General features: G+C 45.2%; 2 protein-coding genes across 3 annotated transcripts in view; both read left to right on the forward strand.

Moving 5' to 3' along the window:
* IRAK2 (interleukin 1 receptor associated kinase 2) overlaps positions 1-7,463 on the forward strand; it is a 66,314-nt gene extending 58,851 nt beyond the window's left edge. Inside the window, exons 11-13 of the mRNA XM_063114592.1 lie at positions 1,303-1,503; positions 4,798-5,077; positions 6,326-7,463. Coding sequence (XP_062970662.1) covers positions 1,303-1,503; positions 4,798-5,077; positions 6,326-6,438 — 594 coding nt within the window. The 3' untranslated portion in view covers positions 6,439-7,463. The remainder of the gene's footprint in view (positions 1-1,302; positions 1,504-4,797; positions 5,078-6,325) is intronic.
* Positions 7,464-10,550: 3,087 nt separating this feature from the next.
* TATDN2 (TatD DNase domain containing 2) overlaps positions 10,551-19,526 on the forward strand; it is a 28,659-nt gene continuing 19,683 nt past the window's right edge. For both annotated transcript variants that reach the window (XR_010024879.1, XM_063114260.1), the window contains exons 1-3: positions 10,551-11,069; positions 11,198-11,602; positions 18,672-19,160. Coding sequence is in view for 1 of the 2 variants with exons in the window: in XM_063114260.1 (XP_062970330.1) it covers positions 11,204-11,602; positions 18,672-19,160 (888 nt within the window). In the remaining variant the exon portion in view is untranslated. The remainder of the gene's footprint in view (positions 11,070-11,197; positions 11,603-18,671; positions 19,161-19,526) is intronic.

Below are 19,526 nucleotides of genomic sequence, written 5' to 3' on the forward strand. Positions count from 1 at the left end.
ATAACTGTATAAAATGCCATGTATTTTATGATCTATAATTACAAATATGTACATATATAACATTATTTAAAGTATATATTACATATGACAAATTATATATAAATGTATTATTTATACAAAAGAATATATCACAAATATAACAAATATAAATGTTTCATTTGTCATTATAATGATATAATAGATTAATGCACTATAACTAGATTATATCAATAGTATACATAATTATATTAGACATTAATTTCCTTATAATATATTTAATATATTTAATCAATAAGTGTTTATTTGTAACATATTTTTGTATATTTGCAAATGTGCAAATATATACCATATTACTCATGAAATATGTATCATAACTTATACTATATAAATACACTTTCATATTTGTATAGAAAAAATATATATATATACACACATATATATATATTTGGCAGCTGGCCGGTATGGGGATCCAAACTCTTGACCTTGGTGTTATAACACCATACTCTAACCAACTGAGCTCACTAGCCAGCACATAATTATTATTTCTATAGCATATCTTCTATTGTATGCATAGTTCAGATTCTTGCTTTTCACGAATTATAACATATCAGAAAATATATAATATGTAAATACAAAATGTATAAAAATATAAATAGGCATAATATCATAGTATAGGAGATCTCCTGTTCTATATATACATAGGTCAGAATCCTACCTTTGAAAATGTTTATTTTATATCATAATTTTGTAATTGGTTGGGTTTTTTTTTTTTGGCCACTGGCTGGTGGGGGGATCTGAACCCTTGCCCCGGTGTTACAGGGCTGGGCTCTACCAACTAAGCCAAGTGGCCAGCCCACGTTATTGTTAATAAGATTAAATTATTAATGTAAGTGAAGTGTTCAGCATGTAGCAAGCACTATATAAATGATAGCTACTATTGTTATTAGTTGTTATCATTAATTGACTCTTGAATGTCTGTTCAGTGTCAGGTGTCACACTTGGAGCCTTAGGTGCATCATCTCATTTAATGTTCGTGTAGGAGGGGGTATTGTTGTTATCTCCTTCTCCCCGATGAAGTATCCTAGGCCTAGAAAGCTTAAGCACCTGCGCTTGGGGTATGAGTGTGCTCAGAATGTCCTGTGCATAGGGAATTCAGCGATTCTTCAGCTCTTTTCTGGGCCCCTTGCTTTTATTTTTAAGATATCCTGGGGTGCCTGAGGAGTGTTCGCGGCTCTGGGGCAGCCCGGGAGGTGGGTGGGGCGCGCACGGTGGCCCCGCAGGCCTGCAGCTCACACTGTGGCGTCTCTGCTCTTCCTCTCGCAGAAGGATCTGCTCCTTACTGAAATTCCAAGCAGCACCGCCTCACTCTGCTCCAGGAAGACGGGCATGGAGAAGGTGATAGCCAAGGAGATCTGCCAGAAATACCTGGAGAAGAGAGCAGGGAGGCTGCCGCAGGACTGCGCGGAGGCCTTGGCCGCGGCTGCCTGCCTGTGCCTGCGGAGGAGGACCGCCCGCCTGCAGGAGGTGAGCCCCTCACTCAGCTGGCCTCGCTGCCCGACCAGGGACATCCCTTTACCGAGGCAGGATTTCATATCCCAGGGCTGTAAGTAGCAGAACCTACTGGAGCTCACGAGTATATGGAAAAAGGGGGAAACTGAGGGCAGGTGTGTTGCTGGGCCTCAGGGGTGCAGGACTAGAACCTCGAATGTTGACAGAACTCTGCCTGCTTTCTCTGAATCTGCTTTATTCCTCCTCTTCTCTCTGTAGGCACCCTTTTTCTTTTCTTCCATCCTCTTAGTGAGGATATATGGACACCTCCATTTTCATGTTATAGTTGGACCGGCACTGAGAGGCTTAGTTCTCAGGGAGAGAACCTGATTGGTCTAAGTTGTGTCAGGTGTCCTCCTATTGGCCAGTCAGGTAAGGGGGGGCTGGTCCAATGTATAATCCCGGCTGCCAGGGGCTTGGGCTCAATCCCCGGATGGTGCCAGAGCCAGGTCCCAGAGGAGGGAGCATGCTCAGTCATGGGCCAGGTAGACAACCCAGAAAGCAACTACCATGGGAATAAAACATTTTCCTGTGGGTGTGATAAGTAAAGGTGGTTTCCGTGGTAAAAGGTGTAAATTGGGGAACCATTGCTAAGTCTTTCAAAGGGCAAAATCAGCACTTCCTGAGAGGGCCCTAGGCAGTCATGTAGCTGAGGGACTTTCAAGTGGTGTCTGGCAGAGAGAGGCTCCTTGGGAGTACCTCAGGAGCTGCTGTTGGCAGTGAGAGGGGCCTGCAGCTCCCACTCATGACTCCAGCAAGACACCCATTTTCACTTCTCATAATTATACTGGGTTCTCATTATTTCATTTGAGGAAAGGGTTTGGTAGCTGAAAAAACAATCTTCAAAAGCCACTGCCAAGCTCCCATTTGACAGATGGGGAAGTGAAGGCCCAGAAAGGAGAAGATGAGGCCACAGAGTGAGTTTCTGTTGAGCTCTCTGGATTCTAGTTTAGCCCCAGGTCTACCATCCTGTGCCATCATGTGGCAGGAGCTGGAGGCATGAGTCATTGTTCTATGCCTGGTCTAGCACAAGTGCCCCCCAAGTGTCTGAGTGCCATGGTGTCCAGTCATTCATTGAGCAGTTGTGCATTGGGTCCAGGAGATATATCTATTGGCTAATAAGGCAGACCCAGTTCCACATTCCTGGAGCTCATGGACATTGTACAGTAACTGTATGGTGAATGCCAAGATAGTATATGATGGTAACCCCACCCTGGAGGACCTTCCCAAGGAAGTGATGTTTAGGCAGACAAAGAGCAATCCAAGCAGAAGGAACAGCTCATGCAAATGGGCTGAGCAGAGAGAGAATCTGGCATGTTCAGGGGACTGGAAGAAGGTCATAGTGGCTAGAACACAAAAGTACTTGGGGCAAAGTGGCATCTTTGGCAAGGAAGGAGGAGCCAGTGATAGAGGACTTTGTAGGCACACTAAGGATCTTTGGGAAGTCCCTAAGGGTTTTAAGCAGGGGCAGGGCATAACTAGCAATATATTCTGAAAAGGTCTCTCTGTTCAACCACTTATTCTTTTACTCAGGCCTTTATCCCTTTATTCATTCCATTCATTTGCTTAGTGTAACAATTAAGGTACAGGCGAAGCTGCTATAATGAGACTCCAAAATACAGTGGTTTCAAGAAGATGTTTATTCAACAGGCCAGCCCATGGCTCACTTGGGAGAGCATAGTGCTGACAACACCAAGTCAAGGGTTAAGATCCCCTTGCCAGTCATCTTTTTGGGAAAAAAAAAAAAAAAAGATTTTTATTCTCATTAGCTTAACAGTTTGGATGTAGGCAGTCCAGAGCTGATGTGGCAGTGCCACAGTATTGGGGACCCAGGCTCCTTCTATATTGTTGCTCTGCTGTCCTTACCATGTGGCTTCCATTTCAGGGTCCAAGATGTCTGCTGTAGCTCAGGCTATCACATCTGCATTCCAGCCAGTGAAAGAGGTTTAAAAGGAAGAGGAGGACACACTCCCTTCCTTTTAAAGGTGTGACCTGAAAATGCACACATTACTTTTTCTCACACTCTGTAAACCAGAACCTTGTTACATGGCCACACCTAGCTGCAAGGGAATGTAGCCTTTAGCTTGGCAAATATTTATTGGGCATCTACTGTGAAGATTTATCTCAGGAGATGACATTTGAACTGGGCCTTGAAGGATGAGGAGACGTTTGCCTTATAGAATAAGGGGATAGGGCACTTTGGGTATACAATGAGGAATAAGAAATGGTCCTTGCCCCTGGTACATCACAACCAAGCTAGGAAGATGAGAGAGCAGCTGACTCAAGGACTGGAAGACAAGCAGGCCTGGGTTCAGTGGTCAGCTCTACCACTCACTGGTGGGTGGTCTTAGGCAGGGAACTTAACCTTTCTGATTTCTTAATTTTTTAATCTATAAAAACTCATTGTGCATCATGTGTAAATTCGCACACTGAATTTTTTGCCATGCACTGAGGAAATGAGATTTGTTATTGTTATTAAGGGTACGTATGTACACCCTTTGTGTATGTGTGTAGAGAAGAAACATTTCTTCCCTGCTTCCTCTAATTTTCCTAACCTCCCTAACCAGAAAAGCCCTCAACATCTATATTACTTAGTTGCATTTCTGGTTGGAAGTGTTAGAAACTCAACTTAGACTCATAGACACAGACATACACACACACATATATATACACTTGGACATAGGGAGGGAGGAAGGAGAATATGAATGAATTAGTGAATTTAGTGGCTCATTTAACCAGACAGCAGAGAGGACAGGCATTGCTCTGGTTTTAGGGCAGTTAGACCCAGGGCCTCAAACACCAAAGGTGCGGCTATCTGTGTCTCTGTCTACTTGACTCTATTTTACGCTTTATTGAGGCTTCATTTTCCCTTACTGTAAATGGGTTTTCTGTATGTGGTAGAGAGTCTGGTTCTGCCCCTGGAAAGGAAAGGGGTGTCTTTCCTTAGCAAGTTCTAGGTGGAAAAATCCCAGGGAAGGATTTTGATTGGCCTGTTTGGGTCATGTGCTTAAACCTGGACCAATCATTATGGTCAGAGGAATGGTGTACTATGATTGGCTCATCTTGGGTCATGTGCTCTCACCTATGGCCCGGGTAGGTGGGGGACAAGTTCAGATCCTTTCAAAGGAAAGATACAGTTTTTCCAGACAAAGCAACAGCCATTTGATTCTTCAGTGTCTCTCTCTTTCCTGAGGCTTGGGAGACCAGGTGTTAGGTTTTTGATTTCAGAAAGAGTCCTTGATGAACTCTCTTGTATCTCTCCTCCCCAAGGTATGTGGCTCTGTGTCTGCCGTGGAAGAGAGGCTCCAAAGTCAGGAGACACCACTCCCTTGGGGTGGGCTTTCTGAGGGCCCCGGCTCTTCCTCCAACAGCCCAGAGGAAACAGATGACGTTGACAATTCCAGCCTTGACAACTCCTCCTCCATGAGGGCGGGGACAGCTGCCTCACCTCTTCCCACTGAGAATGGAGAAAGCAGGCTGCAGGCCACTGGGGAAATGGAGGCTGACTCCTCCTCTGAGGCCTGTGCCTGCCTGGAGCCTCCCCAGGATGGTAAGTGCGTGGAGGTGGGAGTGCTTATACATATTGATTTGTGTATCCCTAACTTCAGCCCACCGTTTATTCTTTCTGTCACCCTCATTCCCTCCTTCATTTGGTTATTCAGCCATTCACCAACCAGCCAATTGTGCAAAGAGGAGCCTGGAAGTCATCCTTGACACCTCCCTGTCCTCCCTGCTCCCTGTGTCATCAGTCACCCAGTCCTATCCATTTGCTTCCTAAATCTCTCTCGCCTCCAGCTACTTCTCTGCATTGCCTCCCTTGTCTAAGATACTGTTCTCTTGCTCGGATGACTACAGAGCCTCACTGTGTCCTCCTGCATTTACTCTGGCCCCTCCCTCACCAGGTCTTTCTCCAGGTGCCATCATAGTGGTTTTTAACAACAGTGCTTGTTTAAAGTCCCCATCGCACTTAGGGACCAAGTCAGAACTCTTCTCAGGACCAGCAATGCCCTGTGTGGTCTGTCTCTGCCTGTCTCCCCATCCTTAGTTCACAACACAAGTCCCATTCTCACCAGCTGCTTCTGGAGATACCTTCCATCTCCACCACTCAGGTCCAAATATACCAGGCTTTCCTTTTGAAATAAAAATTAGGGGGCTGACCCCGTGGCGCATTCGGGAGAGTGTGGCGCTGGGAGCGCGGCAGCGCTCCCGCAGCAGGTTCGGATCCTATATAGGGATGGCCGGTGCGCTCACTGGCTGAGCGCGGTGTGGCCGGTCACAAAAAAGACAAAAAAAAAAAAAAAAAATTAGGAAGGGCTTTTCAATGCAATGCCCCCCTCCCCTACTAAAGTGGTTGCACGAAAGTCTCAGGCCCTAAGTACTGTTATTGCTCCCCGTCCCATGGGGAGAAGGGAGGAAGAAGGAATGCCCCCCACACTAAGGGGAGAAGCATGGAAACCCCCCAACCCCCCTGAGGACAGGTTTCGAGGCTTCCCTGCAAAGGCAGAAGCGATGAAAATGCTCATTACAGGGCCGGCCGGGAGAGCATGGTGCTGATAACACCAAGGCCATGGGTTCAGATCCCGGCCAGTTAGCTCTCATGGGAGAGTGTGGTGCTGACAACACCAAGTCAAGGGTTAAGATCCTCTTACTGGTCTCTTAAAAAAAAAAAAAAAAAAAAAAAAAGCTCATTACATTTAGGGCTGGACTCAGAAAGCTGATTTAAGTCTGACTTTCTATGAAGAATAATAATAGTAACTTCTGTTCAAGTTGTTCTCTTTTACTTTCCGTTGAACATCAGCTACAGAGACTTCATGGAAAATTGAGATCAACGAGGCCAAAAGGAAACTGATGGAGAATATTCTGCTCTACAAAGAGGAGAAACTGGACAGCATTGAGCTTTTTGGCCCGTGAGGACTGGAGCACAGATGAGGATCCTTGTTCTTAATTGGAAAGACGATTGTCAACTCAAGAAAAAGGTCTGAGGCAGAATCCAAGATCTGCTATGCAATACACAAACCAAACATCAGCTTTCCTGAAAGGGAGAAAAACTTCCCATTTCACCAGAATGAGTTGGGGGAGAGGAGACCTCAGCTTTTAGAGACAAAAAAAAATCCATGAAGTCCTCTTCATTTCTGGTATTTATTAGTCAGAGCAGGGTATCAGAGACTGAAGCGGAAACCATGCTACATGGGCCCAGGATGTGGGTGATTTTGTGGTTCCAGGGAGCACGTGATGATAACTACCCCAGCAGATGCTGTTGCCTCAGCAGTTCTTGCCCCTCGACAACTGACGGAGCATTATGCAACACCAATGGCATTTTCCAAAGTTAAGACATCTGGGTCATATTTGTCAACAGGTGCCTGTAAACTCCCATGCTCTGAAAGATTTTCAACTGTGTCCCGATGCAGTTCTTGACTTACCTCTCAAGGTCTCAGGTTTTACAAATGCCAGACACCTGACAAAGGGCTCTGAAGACTTTCCACTTCCTCTATGGGAAATCTTGCAACCTGCAGATATTTATTTATTTAAGTTCCTGCTCAGCACCTTTATCCTCCCATCCCACTAGTGCTAATATTTTGAATGGAGCTTTCATTTTGAGAATGTCTTATTTATGGCTGGATGAAGAATCAGGAGAACTCATTTCATGTCTGATTCTGCTGCTAAATAAGTCACTCATTTAATTTCTGGGACCTCAGTTTCCTTGTAAGTAAGATAACACCTGCTTGTTCTCGCTCCCTGGGCTGTTGGGAGGAACAGTTGAGACTGGCTACAGAAGTACTTGGAAAATGCCTTGTCCTGTTTTATAAAATAAATAAAAATGTATTAAACGTGTATTTCTGTCATGTACCTAACGTTCATGCAGTGGGTATATTTCTGATAAGTCATGTTGCAAATCTTTATGTGAAACTAATGCTATTTTAAATTCATTGAGAGAAAGGCCCTATTTTAAAAAGTTTCACTTTTGTGATTTTTTTCTTTATCTTTTGTAAAATAAAAACATGTTTGTAAAGTCAACAGATACCTTGTAGTTAGTTTTGTGTCCAGATGAATTTGGTTAGAGATGGTACTCTGCATCTATGAGAGGGAAATTGTGGGGTGGCTAAAAATTAGGGCCCCGGCTCTGAATGATGGCTTTTAATAGCTGTGTGATCTTAGACCCAGTTAGGGAGTTTCTCTGAGCCTTTGTTTTCTCACCTGTGTGATGGGGAAAATATAAAGTACCCCTCTCCTAAGGTTGTTTTCAGGGTAAGGAGTGGGTCCTGCCTGGTGAAAGCATTGAACAGCCCCCCAGCAAGGACAGCTTTGGCTTGATGTGTAACATAGACCAGTTGGGCCCCAGTCCAGGTGGACAGTGATCTGTGCAGACACCCTTGGTGCTGTGAAGATCCAAAGAGAATGTGTCATGTGTCCCAAACAGGACCTGGCATGTGGTGAGCACCTTATAATTATGAGAAGAGTGTTTCCAGGGCTGTTTGAGCAATGGGGGGCAAACACCAGTTAGGGGACTGGTTATTCAGACATGCAGTTCCAGACTAGGGCTTTCTGTATTTTTGGAGAAGTGAGTGAACCCCTTTGAGAATCTGATGAAAGCTATGGACCTTCTCCGCTCAGTGAAGTGTAAATACATAATACACAGTTCTGTATATGAATTGCAGGGATTCATGGGCACCATGTCTTCCCATGCATCCCAAGAGGGAAAGCTTGAATTTTTTTTTAATAGATGCACATGATAAAAAATCCAAACAGCACAAAGGGTTACATGGTGAAAAGGAAGCTTTTTTCCTACTGGGATTTTTTTTTTTTTTTTGGACTAAGTGAATAAACTTTAATAAATGAATATTATGACATTTATATTGATTTTAGGTACAACATTGTCTTTTTTTCTTCTATTGAAAAATAACTGATTATACACCCCACTGGGATCTTAGTTTCCAATTTCTTCTTCCCAGCGGCAACTAATGTTAATAAGTTAGGATATCCTTCCAGAGATGATAAAAATTTTTTAAAAAATCTTGTGTTCATTAGTCATCAGGGAAATGCAAATCAAAACCTAAGTGAGGGCTGGCTGGTTAGCTCAGTTGATTAGAGCACAGCCTTAATAACACTACAGTCATGAGTTTGGATCCCTGGACTGTCCAGCCGCCAAAAAAACCCAAAAAACAAAAACAACTCAGTGAGGTACCACTTCATACTCACTGTGGCAGCTATAATAAAAAAGACAAGTGTTGACCAGTATGTGGAGAAATTGGAGCCCTCATACACTGCTGGTGGAAGTGTAAAAATGGTGAGCTGCTTTGGAAAACAGTCTGGAAATTCCTCAAAATGTTAAAGAGTTAACATGTGACCCAACAATTGCATTCCTAGTCATACTGTATGATTCCATCTTTATTTGCCAGAATAGGCAAATCTATGAAGACAGAAACTAGATTAGTGGTTGCCCAGGATTGTGCACGTGGGCATTTAGGATGGGGAATAGGCACAAGAGTTCTTTGCTGGAGTGATGAAAATGTTCTAAAATTAGGTTATGGCATGGTTGTACAATTCTGTAAATATACTAAAAGCCATTGAATTATATACTTTAAATGGGTGAGCTTTATGGTATGTAAATTATATCTCAGTAAAGCTGTTGGAAACACACAAAGTGCTTATCCTCAGGCATTTAAAAAAAGAAAGCCACATTGGAGCCTCAGTCCTCTCTCATTTTTTTTTTTGCTACACATAGGGTATTTCATTTATGCTCTTCTAGATCTTCTTTTTCATGTTTTTTCATGTCTTTCTTGTCCATCTTTCCTCAACAATACTTTTAGATCACTTCATTCTTTCTGCCTGATATTCCACAACGTATATAACCAGCTCCTACTGATGGGTAGTGAGGTTGTTTTCACTCTTGCTACTACAAACGATGACTGCACCAATTTACACGTCCACCAGTGATCTATGGGAGTGTATTTCTCCACAGCCTCGGCTACAAAGTATATTATCACTGTATGCTTTTTCATCACTGCCAATCTAGTGGGTGGGAAGTTCTTTTTTTTTTGGCAGCTGGCCAGTAAGGGGATCCGAACCCACGACCTTGATGTTACCAGCACCGCGCTCTCCCTTTTGCCAGCTAACCGGCCAACCCTATTTGTGCATTTTAAATGACTGAGTTCTTAGGTTTGGGCAGTGATAAAGAAAATTAAGACTTAAGTGGAGCCTTCTTTTCATATGCTTAAGAGCCTTTCGTAATGTGTTTCTGTGCATTGGTTCATTTCCTTTGCGAATTTTAATACTGAATTACCTTATTAATTTGGGAGAATTTTTACATAGGACATAGCCCTTTGTCATGTGTTGCAAATGTTTTTCTAAATTTGTACCTTGTCTTTGATATTTTTTTGCTAGGCGGATAGTCTATTATTTTTGTGCAGTCTTTTTTTGTGTGGCTTCTACCTAATTCTGTCACTTTCTGAGTATGCAACTTGGTCGGAGCCAGTTTCCTGTTCTGTAAAACGGGGCGATAATGCTCAGCACAGGGTTAGGTGTGGTTTGATGAGTGAATACGGATGTGAAAGCGTCTGGCAAACAGGGGCAGCGCTGAGCGCCGGGGAGTAGCGTTCGTAGTGGCCTGAGAATCGCGGCCTCCTCAGTTTCGCGCTCTTCCTGCCCACGTGGTGGCTCCGCCCCGCCTGGCTTCCAGCCAATGGACGAGCTTCGTAAAGGCGTTGGGTCCCGCCTCCAAGCCTCCTGACCAAAACGCGATCTCCGTCTTGCTCGGAATCCCGCCCCCTCCCTATTCGAGCAATGGGTGCCCTCGCTTGGCGCAGGCCCCGCCCCGCCGCTCGCCGGGCTGCGGGCCGCAGGGCTCCTTCCGGGGGGCGGGCGCCGCGGAGGCCGGAGTGGTGTTACCTCAGGCGGAGGTCGGGCCGCGCCGCAGGACTGGGGCGGGCGGAGAGGGCTGCCGGGCGGGACGGCGGGGCTGTGGGGACAGCGAGGCCGGCTTCTGGGCCGCTGCGGCAGGGCCGGAAGGGGCGGCCAGGCAGGCCGTGGGGCTGTCCTGAGGCGACGGACCCGGGTGCCGCCGGCTCCCGAGGGGCGACTCGGGCGCCTTTCGGCCCCGGGCTGGTCGGCGGTGTCGCGGGAGTGGGGCGGGCTGCCGCGCCGGGTCCGGCCCTGCCTTCCGGCCCGCTCTCGGCGGCCAGGTCCTCTCGGCCGCGCTCCCGGCGTTGGGGCTGTGGATACAGCCGCCATGCGTGGACCTTCCAGCGCCTGGTGGTCTTTCGAAGCGCTTTGACAGCTCTGAGGCGCTTTGTATTATTGCAAACTAAATCGAAGTGCTTTGTAGTCCCGGAAGCGCATTGGCGTTTCCGAAGTCGCGCAGTGCAAACCGAAGCGCTTGGTGACCTCGGAAGCACGTTGTGGGCTTGGAAACCAAACCGAAGCTGTTAGTAGATCTCGGATCGTTTTGACTTACCCGAAGCGCTCTGGAATTGCAAACAGTCGAGGCACTTTGGCATCTCTGAAACCTTGAAAACTGTGATGGGCAGTGGAAGGCAGAGGGAAAGGTCAGTGAGACCAGCCCCTGGCTCTGACCTTCTGGCTTGCCCTTCCCCGGGGCCGCGGGGTGGCGGGAGTCTGAAGTGGGGCAGCCAGGAAGGGTGGTGTTGGAATCGAGGCCCGCTTTGCCTTGCAGGTGCCCATGGCGTCGGAGCGGCGCAAGGTCAAGTACCACTGGAGCAGCACTTCGGAAGGGGGTCCCAGCAAGCGCAGCTGCTTCCGGGAGCCCAGTGATGTGGCCCCCTCCAGCCGGCCAGCTCCTAGCTCTGCGTCGCGTTCTGGAGGAGCTAGCAGCCCCAAGCGCCTGAAAGCCCAAGAGGACCACCATGTGGCCCACACGCCAAGGTTATCCTGGGGCTCATCCAGCCGCAGAAATTCCTCCTCGCATTCCTCGGGCTCAGGTGTGGGCGGGGACGCCTCCAAAGGCTGCCTGATTCGGAGCACTCGCGAGTTCCTTTTGTTGGAGGGATCCCCTCTTCGCCCTGCCAACCCCTCTCTAGAAGAAATGGCTTCTATGGAGGAGGAAGCCTGCAGCCTTAAGGTAGGTGGCTTCAACGCCTTGCAATCGGTGAAGCCCCTTCCATGTGTCTTGAAAGGCTGAGGATGGGAATTTTGGTAGAAGGAGATTAAGAAAGATCAAGTCCTTGAAGCTCTCTGAAGTCTTCCCAGAAATCCACTCCACCCAAACTCAGAAGACCAAGCAGTCCACCAGGGGTGGCCTCAAGTTCAGTAGAGAGGTAGTTTTCAAACTTAGCAGCGTTTTGGAGCTACTTGGAAAGCTTTGAAATACTTATGCCTGCCTCCCACCCCAGAGAAACTGATTTAATTGATTTGGGTGTGTTGTGGGCTTCCAGGTTTTTAAATGCTTCCCAGGTGGTAATTGTTAATGTGCAGCTAGGTTGGAGAATCACTGCAGTAGAAGGTGGATTGTATACTCAAGAGACACAGATGTATTTATTTTAGTTGTCAGTTTAAGGAATTGTGCTCTTGTACTTTGAACCACTCTGAATCACGGAACCAAGGAATTTGGTTCTTAATGTGGCTTTTACCCAGAGGCATGGATTCTGGCACGCTGGAGTTTTGCTTGGTGGTGCAGGTTTGTCCTATTTTTGGACTTAAACGCTTAGTTCCCCAGTGGAACCATGTAAGAGGGTTTCATGAATACTTGAGGCAGACTGAAGAGTGCTTCACAGAGAAGGTACATTTTGTCTACTCATTCAATTAGACTTGAACAAATATTTATTGAGGGCCTAGTTTGTGCTGGGCTGTGTTCCAGGTACTTGGGATTCTCCAATAACAAAACAAAGGTCACTGCCCTCTTAGAGTTTGCATTCTAAGTTTTGGGGCTCTGGGCCTTAAAAAGTGAGGAGGAATTCCACGTGGAGGAGTGGAGAAGGAGTCTTATTTGGTGTGAGATGGGCTGCCCCTAGAGTTATTTTACAAAAGTGATAATAACAGGCCCTAAAGAAAGTGGGTTTGTTTTTTAAGACTTTCCCAAGTGGTTTCTTATGTGGAGCTGAGAAATGAGGCTGTATTTAGCTGTTTATCCTGGGGAACCTTTAGGCTAAATGTCCCAGGTTTTTTCAGTGTGGACCTCACAGTCAATTCTATTGGATTTTTAAAAAAAATTCACAAATAATGGTGAGTTGAAAAGCTGTCTTTGGTGTAAGAATACTGAATATGACTCAAACACAAATCAGGTAGATATGGGCTCTGCTAATACAATCTTTTCATTCATCCTTCTTGATACAATTTCAGTGGACTTGGGAACAGCGTAAAATAATATCAGTTGATTAAATTTAGCTTCCCTGACAATCACATAGTGAAGCCTGGTATCAGATGGGGCATGAAATTTATTTTTCTTAATCTTTCAGGTATGCTGCAAACTGGCTTAGTCTGTCCTGCAGACATATAATTAAGACTTAAGGGTGTGTCCTCTAGTCTGGGGGTCTAATCCTAGGACAGACCCACCTTTGTCTCATTGAGGCGAAAGGGGCCTTGTTTTACCAGAAACCCAGTATAATGGTTTCGCTAAGTATTTGGAGGGCTATTGTGTAAGAAGCACTCTGTTGGACCTTGGAGTGATGAGCCAGCTTCCCACAGTTTGGGAGGGCTGGAGAGGTAGTCACGTGACTACTCCACATGTAGTATAGTGGAGCAGAGAGCCCAGAATGCATACTGGAGAGCTAGCTAGAGGGCAGACTGCAGCAAGATTTTAATAGCCAAGGGAATCTGGATTTTATTCTAAGGGCAATGGGTTTTATTCTAAAAGAATTTGGACTGTATTCTAAGCCATTGGAGAGTTTATAGACAGTTCTGTACAGAGGAAAGGCAGGTTTGCATTGTAGAGATACCACTCACGTTGAGTGAGGATATTGATATTTTCAATCCTAATTGTCCATCTCTAGCACAGCTAAGGTCTTCCTGAGAGTGTGGGTGTGTCAGTTTGAAAACAAGCTACACTACTTTACTCATCTTTGTGAATTCACAAAATGCCTCTCTTACCTTTCTCCTCAGTCGGCACCTCTTCCTCCCTTGCTTTGTAGTCATGTGCAGACTTGTTTGTCCAAGTCCTAAGTCCTATCAGTAAGCACAGCTGAGAAGTACTTGCAAAAATGGTATGTTCTTCCCCCAGGTCCTTTTAAGGTCCCCTCATCACTCTACTGCCCACCGTCTGCTCTCTTGTGTATGCTCTGTAAACCTTGAGGGGTATATACTTGGCTTTGTGGCCCCCTGCCCCCCAGCCTACAACACAGAGCTCTCTGTGCCAGGTCACAGAATATTCAGGGAAGATGTTAGACTGGGCATTTTATTTTATTTTATTTTATTTTTTTTAAAAAGATGACCGGTAAGGGGATCTCAACCCTTGGCTTGGTGTTGTCAGCACCACGCTCAGCCAGTGAGCAAACCGGCCATCCCTATATAGGATCCGAACCTGCGGCCTTGGTGTTATCAGCACCGCACTCTACCGAGTGAGCCACGGGCCGGCCCAAGACTGGGCATTTTAGAATCACTAGAGAATCCCACATAGATTTTCCTGTTGGCCGACCTCACATTGTTCCCTCATTATATCCAGAACAATCGTTTGAGAGGTTTTCTCAAATTCTAGTGTTAGCTAATGATCTTACTCTTTATTGTGGAGGTTAACTGTGTATTATGAGCACCTTCATGTATTCTATATTTCGACTTTACTATGACATATCTAAATTTCTACATTCAATTTAGGGAGGGAAAAATAGGGAAAATTTGAGCATTTTTGATGTGATAGGCCTTGGTCAACTGTGATTCTCAATGTTTGACCTATAGCCTGTCACATAATCCTCCTAAGAGCCTCCTGAAGTAGGTAGAATTATCTTTACATACCAGTTAAATATTTTCATGTTGATGAACAAATATTTGAGCACCTACTATGTGTATATGTAGTATGTGTAGGTACTGGAAAAATGGGACTTAGAAAGGTCAATAATTTGATATAGCTGGTAAGCAGCAGAGCTGTGGGGCAATTCCAGACCAGTCTGACTTCAAAGCCAGTGTTCTTTGCACTGTTGCCCTCTGTGAGCACCTGCTCTGTCCTAGCCCAGCGTTAGATGCCAGGGATGGAGGCGGCAAAGCCCTTTCCTCAGGAGCTCTGCAGGATGAGAAGCCCAGACAAAGAAAACCATTATATATCTTGCCTCTCTAATGATAGAGCTTTCACATACTTCCTTTCCTGCATCCTCACAGTGCTTGAGTGCAATACTGTGCTAGGGGCTGGAGGTGCAAATGAGAGCAAGGCCATGGTTGACAGACTAAAAAATCATTCATTACAGGGCAGTGATCAGAGGATTGCAACAGGGATGTTTGACATACCTGAGGGTGGGAGGAGTGAGCCACTAACCACTGGGAAAGTCCTCACAAAAGAGGTGACATCCGAGTTCTCCTAATGGACAAAAATGAGGAAAGGACATTTCAGGCAGAGGGAACAATGTGGGCCCAAAAAGTGTCAGGAAATGCTGGCTGTCTGGGGTACCTGGGTCACTAACTGGTTCCTGTGGGCCTTCCTGTCCCTCTTCTCCAGCACCTTTCTTCATTCCCTAGATACTTGGGTGATTGGAGAAAGGTGGGAGATGATGCTGGACAGGAAGGGTGGGGGCCAGCCTGTGAAGGGCTTCTGATGTGCTCAGGAGCTTGGGATTTATTCTATAGGCAAATACAGAGCCATTGTAGGGTTTTAAACAGAGGTGTGACATTGTGGGATTTACGCTTTAGAGATCCATCTGGCTTACTGAAGAAAGGATAGGAGGGAGGAGGCAGGGAGCTGGTTAGGAACTGTTGAAGTTGTTCAGGTTAGTGGTGATGAGGGCTGGAGCGATATCTCCACTTCATCTTTCTCTCCTGCCTTCAGAGACGTGCAATTCACCAAGCAGTGCTGCTGGGAAAATTGAAATCTCCTTTTTGAAGCCAGGTGGTTTGTCTCTTTTGAACTTTTGCCCACGTTCTGCCTAATTCTTACCTTTACAGCCTCCTATCAGCTGTTGAAATTCTTCCTCAGTGACCTTGATCCACTTAAGTCCTCATGGTCTTTGACCTCCTGTAGCATTTGATAGTGTTTCTCACTTTCATGTTTTCCCTACTCTCTCCCTTGGTTTCGAGGATGTTGAGGAGTTTGAATCTGGTTCTGCCACTTACCAGCTATGTGGCAGTTTCCCTTTCTGTAAGAGGGATGATAGCTGTGACAACTCTGTAATTGTAAATCCTTATGAAAATATAAAGTATTATTATATTCCTAGCCTTTTTTCCTCCTCCAATGACAGTCCTGGTTTTCACAACCAGGGCTGGCAAACTGCTGGTCCATACACTGAATGTAGCCCGCTAGGTCCTTACAGTATTTAAAATTTCGGAAAATTCACATTAAAAACATGATTCCAGCCCAAACCTCTACCTTCAACTCAAGTCTTGGGCGACCTCCCTCCCTACTTTCTGTCCCCTTCTCTTGTTTTATTTTCTTCTTGGCACTTATCACTCTCTAACATGTATATGTTTCACTTGTCTGTCTTGCCTTTCCTCTGGTTCTCCCTCCTCTCACCAACTAGAATATAAGCTCCAGGCAGCAGGCATTTTTGTATGTTTCATTGAATGCTAAACCCCCAGATCCAGAACAGTGCTTGCTGGCATATAGTGAGTGCTCGATAAATACTTCCTGAATGGATGAAAAATGCATTAAATTCAAGATTTCTGGTTTTATTTGAAAAAACCAGAATATATAACTCTGGATCTCTACTCCCAAATGGCATCAGTTGGTTTGAGGTGGGTGCAATTGCGCTTCAGAAGGTGCAGGTACTCTTCAGTTTGCTGTTGACCTCACCTTCCTGTGTTATCTTACAGCTGGCAGAGGTGGAGAAGCAGCCAAAGAAGGGAGATGGGGCCACAAAGGATGAATAGGAGTTGAACATAAAGTGGGACCAAGGGAAGGGTATCGCAAACAGAGGAAAAAAGATGTGCCAAGGACAGTGTGATGGGCCAGCATTGGCACGTGGCTGCTGACAGTCCAGAAGTGGGCTGGGAAGTTAGGGCTGTGTCCTAAAGGACAGGCCCAGGGAGTCATCAAGGTTATTTGTTAATATTTATGAGAATTTCTTAAATATGGAAAGGTATAAAGAAAACAAAAATGGCCCATAGTCTCCTTTCTCAGATAATTCCTGTAGATACGTGTTAGAAAATGCAGCAAGTTCAGAGAGTTTCAAAATGAAAACAAGCTTAGGGCCAGCCTGTGGCTCACTTGGGAGAGTGCGGTACTGATGATACCGACACCATGGGTTCAGATCCCTATATAGGGATGGCCAGTTAGTTCACTTGGGAGAGCGTGGTGCTGACAACACCAAGTCAAGGGTTGGGTTCCCCTTACTGGTCATCTTTTTTTTTTTTTTTTTTTTTTGTCTTTTTTTGTGACCGGTAAGGGGATCGCAACCCTTGGCTTGGTGTCGTCCGCACTGCACTCAGCCAGTGAACGCAGCGGCCATCCCTATATAGGATCCGAACCCGCGGCAGGAGCGCTGCTGCGCTTCCAAGCACCGCACTTTCCCGAGTGCGCCACGGGGCCGCCCTACCGGTCATCTTTAAAAAAAAAAAAAAAAAAAAAGTGAAAACAAGCCTGTTTTCGGATCCATCTCCCTAAAGTTAGCAGCTGCCAACAATTTGTGTACATCCAGGAAAAATTATTATGCCTATACTAACATCTATATAGTTTAACAAAAGTTTAATGTTTTTTTAAGACAAAGATATAGCTCAGTTGATTAGAATGCTGTTTTCACACCAAGGTGAAGGGTTCAGATCGAAAACAAAGATAGTATGTATTGCTTGGGGGAAAAAAATTTAAACAATACAGAAGCTTTTAGTATAAGAGCCTAAGCCTCTTCCCTTCATGTCCCAAAGATATCCATTATAAATAGTTTATCTTTCCAGACTTTGTTTGCAAATATATACATTTAAAACCTTTTTTGCTTTAGTCTGCTACTTGTTTTTTACTCTTACTTTGTAGCATGGACATCAGAGTAACTTCATTCTTATTAAAAGCTGCATTGTGTATTATAGTGTATGTCTGTTTATGGACATCCTTTGGAGTAGGCTCCACTTTTCCTCAGTAGAGAAAAGTATTAAGAAGCTGGGTGTAGAGTTCCTTTCCCTGAATATTTACTTGAGAGAAGAATTTAATATAAATGAATTAGAAGTGCAAATTGTAGGGGCTGCAGAATGCCTTGGGATAATGGCAAATCCAGGTCACAGCTGGGGAGGATTGGTGTGCCACTGATGGAATGGTTCTCTGGGTAGATTTATGGAGTGTTCTTACACCAGGCTGGATCTGAGTTTCATAGCAATTTAATATTGCAGACAAATAGTCTAGTGTTTCCCCTGTGGACTCCTGGAGTGAGTGAGTGCAGAGGGGAAAAGAATGGGGCTGAGACTGCACATCTGTCTCTGAGAAGGTTCGGGGGTCAAGGAGTCTCTTGATTAACCCTGGTACTGTCTTTGGGAGATTGAGACACCTTCTAACACCAAGGTTATGATTTGAGGGAAGGAGTTTGCAGAGTATTTTAGGGAAGCTTGGGGTATGGTGGGAAGAATACTCACTTAGGACTCAGGAGATTGGAGTTCATTTGGGAGACTGGAGTTTCTTGGACCAGCCCTTCCCCTCTCTGGGTCCTTAGATTTCCTTAACTCTTAGATGTGGGATTGGGCTAGCTGGTTTCTAGGGATCCTTCCAGTGGGAAAATTGTGAGTTTTTACTTTGCCCAGCTGTGTTCTGAAGTGTGTTGTAGTCCTTGCCTTCCAGGAGCTTGCAGTCTAGTATAATTAGACAGTTAATCCCGGCTCATTCCTTCCTACACAGTAAGAGGATATCATCTGATGAGCATGAGAAGATGAATAATAAGAGATGGCAGCAATTTAGTCCCTTTTACAGTGGCACTTCTCAGTGGGTTGAGGTGAAAACTGCCACCTGGAGAGAATCTTTGCCTTAGCCACAAGTACTTTTCCTTTGATTGGTAGAACCATCACTGATATATAATTTGCAAGTGCTTCATGTATGAAATTTCCTTTGGGACAGCCATTTCAAAATCTGTTTATTCTTCCAGGTTGATTCCAAAGATAGTTCTCGTAACTCCACGAATTCTGAATTTGCAGCTGAAGCTGAAGGTCAGAACGATGTGATAGAGGAACCAAACATGGTCCAGAAAAGGAGGAGGGATAGACTTCGAGACCAAGGCTCCACAATGATCTACCTGAAGGCTATCCAGGGCATCCTGGGGAAATCGATGCCAAAAAGGAAGGGAGAGGCTGCCACTGGGGCAAAACCAAGCTCAGGAGAGCATCCTACCCGTGGACAAGGACCAGCCAGGAGTGTCATGGTCACCACTCCTCAGAAAGAATCAGCCCCAGAGGTCAGAGTGGAGGAGGAAAAGACTGTGCTAGAGAGGAGCAGCTTCTGCAACAGGAGAGTGATTATAGATCCTCAAGAGAAACCCAGCGAGGAGCCACTTGGTGACCGAAGGACAGTCATCGACAAATGCCCTCCACCCCTAGAGTTTTTAGATGACTCTGATTCTGATTTAGAAATCCAAAAGGTGAGTAGAAGCTCACGCCAGGCATCTGGGTTTGTAGTTCTCTTGATTAAGTGTATTTGCTCTTTTTAGTTTGATCCTAAGCCCTGTTAAACTTAACCAGGACTCCAGGAAACTAATTAATGGTTCTCTTCTAGCATACCTTTCAGAGTTATTAATAAACCTCAGTTCAGTGCTTTTTTTTTTTTTTTTTTTTAAGGATTCATATGTTTGTTAGGATATGAGTTTGGCTACTGTAACAAAGGCCAAAGTAATAGTGGTTTAAACAAAATAGAATTGGGCTTAAGAATGATGGCACCTCAGTGTCAAGGATCCTGGTGCCTTTTGTGTTGATGCTCTGCTGCCCCTCAACACAGTGTCCACCTTTTG

This window comes from Cynocephalus volans, chromosome 11 (genome assembly GCF_027409185.1).
Source record: "Cynocephalus volans isolate mCynVol1 chromosome 11, mCynVol1.pri, whole genome shotgun sequence".
Taxonomy (NCBI): Eukaryota; Metazoa; Chordata; class Mammalia; order Dermoptera; family Cynocephalidae; genus Cynocephalus; species Cynocephalus volans.